This window comes from Lithobates pipiens, unplaced genomic scaffold, assembly GCF_037356315.1.
Source record: "Lithobates pipiens isolate NorthernLeopardFrog02 unplaced genomic scaffold, aLitPip1_a1.2 Scaffold_27, whole genome shotgun sequence".
Classification (NCBI taxonomy): domain Eukaryota; kingdom Metazoa; phylum Chordata; class Amphibia; order Anura; family Ranidae; genus Lithobates; species Lithobates pipiens.
Window position 1 is genome coordinate 76,350,092 of NW_027507788.1, and position 7,161 is coordinate 76,357,252.

The 7,161-nt window shown below is 40.6% G+C and overlaps 1 protein-coding gene across 2 annotated transcripts in view; it reads left to right on the forward strand.

Moving 5' to 3' along the window:
* Positions 1-6,346, forward strand: part of PNKP (polynucleotide kinase 3'-phosphatase) — a 603,977-nt gene extending 597,631 nt beyond the window's left edge. For both annotated transcript variants that reach the window (XM_077457083.1, XM_077457082.1), the window contains exon 17: positions 5,843-6,346. In XM_077457083.1, coding sequence (XP_077313209.1) covers positions 5,843-5,963 — 121 coding nt within the window. In that variant the 3' untranslated portion in view covers positions 5,964-6,346. The remainder of the gene's footprint in view (positions 1-5,842) is intronic.
* The last annotated feature ends 815 nt before the right edge of the window (positions 6,347-7,161 follow it).

A 7,161-nucleotide genomic window follows, 5' to 3' on the forward strand; every position in this document is an offset into this window, starting at 1 on the left:
TCCACAAAATGCCTCAACTGGTTTTACCTCCATATATCAATCATCATTAATTCTGTGTCTAATTATAATTCATTAAATGTGCAAATTTTTCCTCCTCTCTCAATTGTGCATTTCATTTTTTTTATCAACTTCCCCCCACTGCCCTCCTCCCCTGGTTCAAAAAACTCATTTTCTTTTAAATAAATCAAAGGGGAATTGCACTTCGATTGATTTTGTGTATGCAAGCTATCCCATATTTTAAGTGTTATACGTGTTACTTCATATGTGTTCAATCCCAGAGTCCTATGTTTTGGTGGGTTCCATATTACGTGACCTAAGGTTATATTACTCATTATATTTTCAATATTAATCCATCTATTGTCATTTCTCTCTTTTGTCCATTCAATCACCCCTGAAAGTGCTACTGCATTGTAATATTTTTTGAAATTTGAGATTTCAGACTTACTGAGGTTTATTTTAAAATTTGAAATTTCTCTGTATTTTTTCCAAAGCCCAATAGGTTTGGTATTGTAATCCTTCATTTATCCATTTAATCCATCTAAACGTCCTCGATTTAAACTGATTTTATCTCCTGCACCAAGCGCATTTGCCTCTAGGCAGTGGTAACTGCTTCCACTGTTGGATTCCAGAGGAAATTAGCAGGGTCAGGCCCAGGCTCAAAGGAAGACCAGTAGCCACAAGACTACAAAGCAGAATACTAAGACCTCTTCATGAAGAGGCGTCTCCCCTCACCAAGGTGGGGGGAAGACTTCTGCATTTCGCAGAGGTCTGGCAGAGGGAAACTCAGGACAGATGAGCTCTCTCCACAGTGACTCTAGGATACAAACTAGAGTTTTGGGAGTTTCCACCATCACACTTTCTGAGATCAAACGTTCCCAAGGATCCAGGGAAAAGACCATCCCTGTTTCATGCATTAGACCGATTATCGACTGAAGTGGTAATCATACAGATCCCCACAGAAGAACAAGGTTTAGGTTTCTATTCAAACCTGTTTACGGTACCAAAACCGAATTGAGATATCAGGCCCATTCTGGATCTAAAAAATCTACATTGGTTGCTAGAAATCTGCTCATTTCGAATGCAGTCGATCAGGTCAGTGGTCTCCATCCTACAAGGTGAAGAACTTCTGGTGTCCATCAACATCAGGGAGGCATATCTGCATGTCCCTATATTTCCCGCTCACCAAAGGTTTCTGCGATTCGAAGTGGAACGGCACTTTCAGTTTGCGGCCTTTCCTTTTGGTCTAGCCACAGCACCATGGGTATTCACAAAAATACTTGCCCCACCTCTAGCCAGGTTGAGAGCACAGGGCATAACAGTGTTGGCGTACCTAAGCGATCTATTGTTAATAGACCAGTCAGTGACTCACTTAAGGCAAAGCATACGCATTACAACCAGTTACCTGGAAAGTCTCGGTTGGATCCTCAACCTAGAGAAGTCTTCTTTAAAACCAGTAAGGGATGGAACCCTCTGCCCACTATGCTCGGCTTCTAGACCCTCTCTATCCCAGCGATTTTGGTCATGTTCCTTCATCTCCTCTTTTTGGGATCAGGTTATAGCTTTTATTTTGGAGATCACCCTATTGAAACTGCCCAAGGACTTCCTCCGGAGATTGGATCCTGATTTGCCTACTCATCGCTAGACGCCTTATCCTCAGGAATTGGATCTTTCCTCAATGCCCAACTATCTCCCAGCTCAAGCATGAATCTCTTGCCCTCCTGTATAGAGAACGTCTCCTTACGGACTTTAAAGATACCAAATCCAGATCCCGTTTCTTTCTCCGATGGCAAACTTTTATTTCTTCAGCCCTCTCTTCAGACGACCAACGAGCCTTTCCTACTCTATCCTTCTCCTTTGATGAGCCGATCTCTGAAAAATAGCAGCCACCCATATTTCCCTCTGCCCATTGCTGTCTCTGGTTGTCGTTTCAACACTCATTGCATATCTTCGGGACTACTCCATCAGGACTTTTTCCATTTGGAAACCCCCACCCCCCCTTCCTTCCCTGCCTTCCCTGTTCTCCCCAGTTGTAACCTTTTCCATCATGTCAATCATTTCCCGCTTCTCAATGGTTAGTACACAGATCCATCCAGTTTTCTATGCATCATTTATTTGCCTAGATACGGTATTCTAGTATTGATTATGTTTTCGCAAGAAGACTACTTTGGTCTCACTAAATGAGCCTTCTTGTGCTACTCAGGCTATTTATCCTTCTATGTGGTTAACTTCTCTGGCTTGTACTCCAGTCCCGATAATTGTCCTTACGTGCACTGCTCAGATGATACCCTTTGTGCTTTTCTCTGTTTCATTTACTTCACTGCTGTACTACCCGGAAAAAGACTGATGGTAACCTGTATAAATGTCTTATGTTAATTTTCTCAATAAAAACATGTTTAAAAAAAAAACAGTAAGAAGGCTGGATTACTTAGGCCTGATCATAGATACAGCCCAGAAAAGGGTGTTCTTGCCTCCAGCAAAGATCACCTCCATACAAGAGCTGGTATGGATGCTCAGGTCAAAAGCAAATCCTTTAATTCGCCTTTGCTTGAGGTTGTTAGGAAAGATGGTAGCTTAATTTGAAGCAGTCCATGCCCAGTTCCATTCAACACTGTTGCAAAACAATATGCTCTCTGCTTGGAACAAGACGATCCAAGTTTTGGACTTTCCAATGCGGCTGTCCCCAAGAGTGTCTCAAAGCCTCAGTTGGTGGTTACAAAGCTAGAATTTGCTGCAGGTTAAAGAATTGTCCAGTCCGGATTTAATCTGACAGTGCCACGGCTGTGGCCTATATCAATCACCAAGGAGGCACCAAGAGTCTCTCAGCTCAGAGAAAGGTGAACCATATCCTAACTTGGGCAGAAAGGAATGTCCCATCCCTTTCTGCAGTTTTCATTCCAGGAGTAGAAAATTGGCAGACGGGCTATCTAAGTCACCAGCAGTTATACCCGGGTGGGGGGGGGGGGGGGAATGGGCTGTTTGCCAAAGATGGGGGACTCCAGACATAGATCTTCTAGCGTCCAGATTCGACATGAAGTTAGTAAACTTTGTGTCCAGAACAAGGGATCCACTCGCATACGGAACAGATGCTGGTAACTCCGTGGGATCAGTTTTCACTGATCTACGCTTTTCCCCCCGATTCAGTTGCTGCCTCGACTTCTTTGCAGGATCAAGCTGGAAAGAAAGCTGGTAATTCAGGTAGCACCAGCATGGCCCAGAAGGTCATGGTACGCAGAGATTGTAAAGATGGCAGTGCAGGGTCCTTGGCCTCTCCCACTAAGGACAGACCTGCTATCGCAGGGGGCGATATTCGATCCTACTTTATGAACGCTAAATTTAATGGCTTGGCTATTGAAACCCACATTCTGAAGAAGTGTGGGCTTTCCAGATCTGTTATCTCAACTTTAATCAATGCAAGGAAACCAGTTTCCAGAGCTGTATATTATAGAGTTTGGAACGCTTACGTTTCCTGGTGTGAATCCAAGTGTTCACACCCTCGGAGATATATTATAGGCAGAATCCTTGCCTTTCTACAATTGGGCGTAGAGATGAAGTTGACCCTAAGTACTATTAAGGGCCATGTCTCATCCTTATCTGTTTTATTTCAGAGACCACTTGTTACGCATTCTTTAGTCTGGGATTTTATGCAAGGGGTGATGCGGATTAATCCACCAGTTAAATCACCTTTAACCCCCTGGGACTTGAATTTTGTCAGTGTTACAAAAACAGCCATTTGAACCATTACAGCATGTTCCCATAGTACTTCTGTCTAGGAAGCTGATATTTTTGGTTGCTATATCCTCAGCAAGGAGGGTTTCAGAATTGGTTGCTATTTCTTGATTATTAATGAGGACAGAGTGGTGTTACGGCCTCGTCCAGGCTTTTTGTCAAAAGTGGTTTCAGGCTTCCATCTGAATGAAGATATTGTCCTGCTATCTTTCCAGGGAAGAAAAATCACTACATTGTCTTGATGTAGTGAGAGCAGTGAAAATCTATTTAAAGAAAACTGCTCAGATTCGTAAGACTGATGTCTTATTTATTCTGCCAGAAGGTCCTAAAAAAGGACAGGCAGCGTCGAAATCCACTGTTGCTAAGTGGATTCGGCAAGTTATAATTCAAACTTGTGATTTAAGGCGTAAGATTCCCCCTATTCAAGTTAAGGCACACTCTACCAGAGCGGTTAGTGCTTCTTGGGCAGTGCGTCACCAGACCACCTTTGCTCAGATCTGCAGGGCCGCAACTTGGTCTTCGGTCCATACATTCACAAACTTTAACCAAGTGGATGTAAGAAGGAATGAGGATATCACCTTTGGGCAGCAGTATAAGTCCTCAAGGTCTGGGGGTGCCCTACGGGTTGCGTCTCCCTCCCCTCAAGTAGCATTGCTATGAGACGTTCCACTAAGTAAATACTTAAGGCTCTGTGTCCTATGATGTACAATAAAGAAAATAGATTTTTATAACAGCTTATCTGTAAAATCCTTTTCTTGGAACAGAGGTCCCGCCCCTCTTCTTTTATGGGGTTTAAGTATATTTCTTATATTGCTTGGCTACAAAAACTGAGGAACTCATGGAAGGAGGAGAGGTTGTATAGGGGAGTCAACTTCCTGTATTGGGTGTGCCAGTGTCTACACCTGAAGGTAGCTATAACCCACTAAGTAAATACTTAAGGCTCTGTGTCTTGTGATGTACTCCAAGAAAAGGCTTTTACAGGTAAGCTGTTATGAAAACCCTATTTTATTAGACTAATGTGTGACAGGTTGCCGATCCATCGCTCTTCTCATATATTTTTTTTATATATTCTTTATTTTTCGTTTTTAAAAAAACATGTACCAAATACAAATACAGATTATACCAATACCAATAAATCACTACCACAACTTACAATTGTATTTCGCATCCATTAACCTTAACCCCCCATCCACCCACCCCCCCAGGTGGGAATCCTTCTATGAATGGTACCATTCTCACAGAGCCCTGATCTCAATATCATCAAGTCAGTTAGCATGAACCTATCACACATGTTCCTTCAGAAATTGTATCCAAATGTACCTAACAATTGTTTCTGTTTTTACGGCAAAGTTTGGTAAAGTTTTTCTGTTTATTGATAAGAAATGTGAAAACATTTTTTTAATGAATATATTTTATACGGTAATCCCACTACAGTCGACTCCAGTGAAGTCGCGGTTCAGAGTTTGCGGCCTCAGTTGTTCGTGGATTTTTTTTACTGCATCATAACAGTTTACCGCATGTAGTAATCTTGAGTGTTTCACTGAGTGTTCTTTGTTTTATTCTTCTTAAAGCCCAAAGATGCCACCCAAACGCACCCCACCTGAAGAAGAGGTGCCACTCAAGGCATTTATTAGGCATTTTTTCTATCGCATCCAAAATTCACAGATTTTCACAATTCGAGGGTGCACAAAGAATGTAACCCCTGTGAATTTGGGGGGGGGGGGGTCGACTGTATACAGCACTGTACATATACAATGTGTGAAATGTATTAGCAAGCTAAATATTTTTATTACCGTTTAGGTACTCTTGAGATGTTGCCAACTTTGCCAGACAACATAGCCAGGTACATTTCTGTACAAGTTGGCATTCCACCTCAGTCAAGGAACCTAGTCTCCCAGCCTGCTGATTGGGCAATAAAGGAAGAGCATTACAATAATAAGGTCATTACCATGTTCTTCTCTTCTGTGAAGAGTATAGCATTAATATGAGGGTTCTGTACTCAGCAGTAAAGCCTTGACTGACTAGAGCATTGACAGTTATAAAAAAAATGCATTGTTTTTAACTAAAATAATCTGTATGTTTTCAACTGTGTATATGTCTTTTTGTATTTGTGTAGGAGCAAATATGTGGCACCATCTCTAAATGAAGGTTTCACTGAAATTTTGAAAATTAATTTTGTACCAAGCTTCAAGCATCCAGAGCTAAAATCTTTGTATCTGCAGTTCTCAGAAGGCTAATTGGACTCAGAATTGTGACATCCAGGACCAAGGAAGACCTGAAGAAAAAAACCCTATATTAAAGAAATATTAAAAAAAATATGTAATTCCATGTAGGGCAGGCTAATTAAAGCTACTTCTGATTGGGTGGATTTGGTTCCAATACTTTTCTGTGCTTGTTTTTTTTTTTTTTTTTGATCAAGTAAGTCTGTTTACTATGTAACATATGTTTGCTACATGAGGCATTATTTTGACAATTTGAATTTACACAATTGAAATTAAAGAGGTAATATTAAATTACTGATTCTATCATAAAGAAATACTGTATGCCTCGTTGATGAATAAAAGTATAGTTTTCTTTAACTTCTTTTTAACACATTTTTATTAAAGGGTTTTAAAGAACATCTATTGTCCTAGTAAATTATGTGGTTGTACACCTGTAACAGCATAATTAATAAAATGTAGATTGTGACTATTGTAAGGACATGACCATGTACATGAAAAACACAAGAGTGGGAGGCATAGGGAAGGGAGGAGAACATCCGAGCCCTCCACGTGTATGACAATTCATAGCTGAGTCAGTTTTTTAAGTTCAAACAGCAAATTGAATGAAAAACACTGAATCAATTCTCCCATCCACACACTTGATGTAGTTGGGGGGAATCTTCCTGATCTATTCTATTCCGAGTGTATACCTATAAGAACTGGAAAAGGAAGGAAACAGGAAGTCGGAGAACTTAGCAATTCAGCCAGGAGAAATGACATCACAGACACACAAACCTGCTTTATACAGCTAAATGGATAATGATTGTACACTATACAATGCTGTGAAAATTTGCCCCCTTTCAGATTTATTTTTATTTTTTGCATATTTGTCACACTTAAATGACTCAGATCAAACTAATTTTATTATTACACAAAGATAACCCAAGTAAATACAAAATACAGTTTTTAAATGATGGTTTCATTTATTAAGGCAAAAAATCTGTCCAAACCTGCCTGACTTTATGTGAAAAAGTAATTGCCCCCCTAAACCTATTAACTGATTGTGTCACCCTTGGCACAACAACTGCAATCAAGCATTTGCGATAACTGGCATTGAGTTTTTCACATTGCTGTGGAACAATTTTGGCCCACTCTTCTTTGCAGAATTGTTTTAATTCAGCCACATTGGAGGGTTTTCCAGCAGAAATGGCCTATGTAAGGTCATAATGTAGCA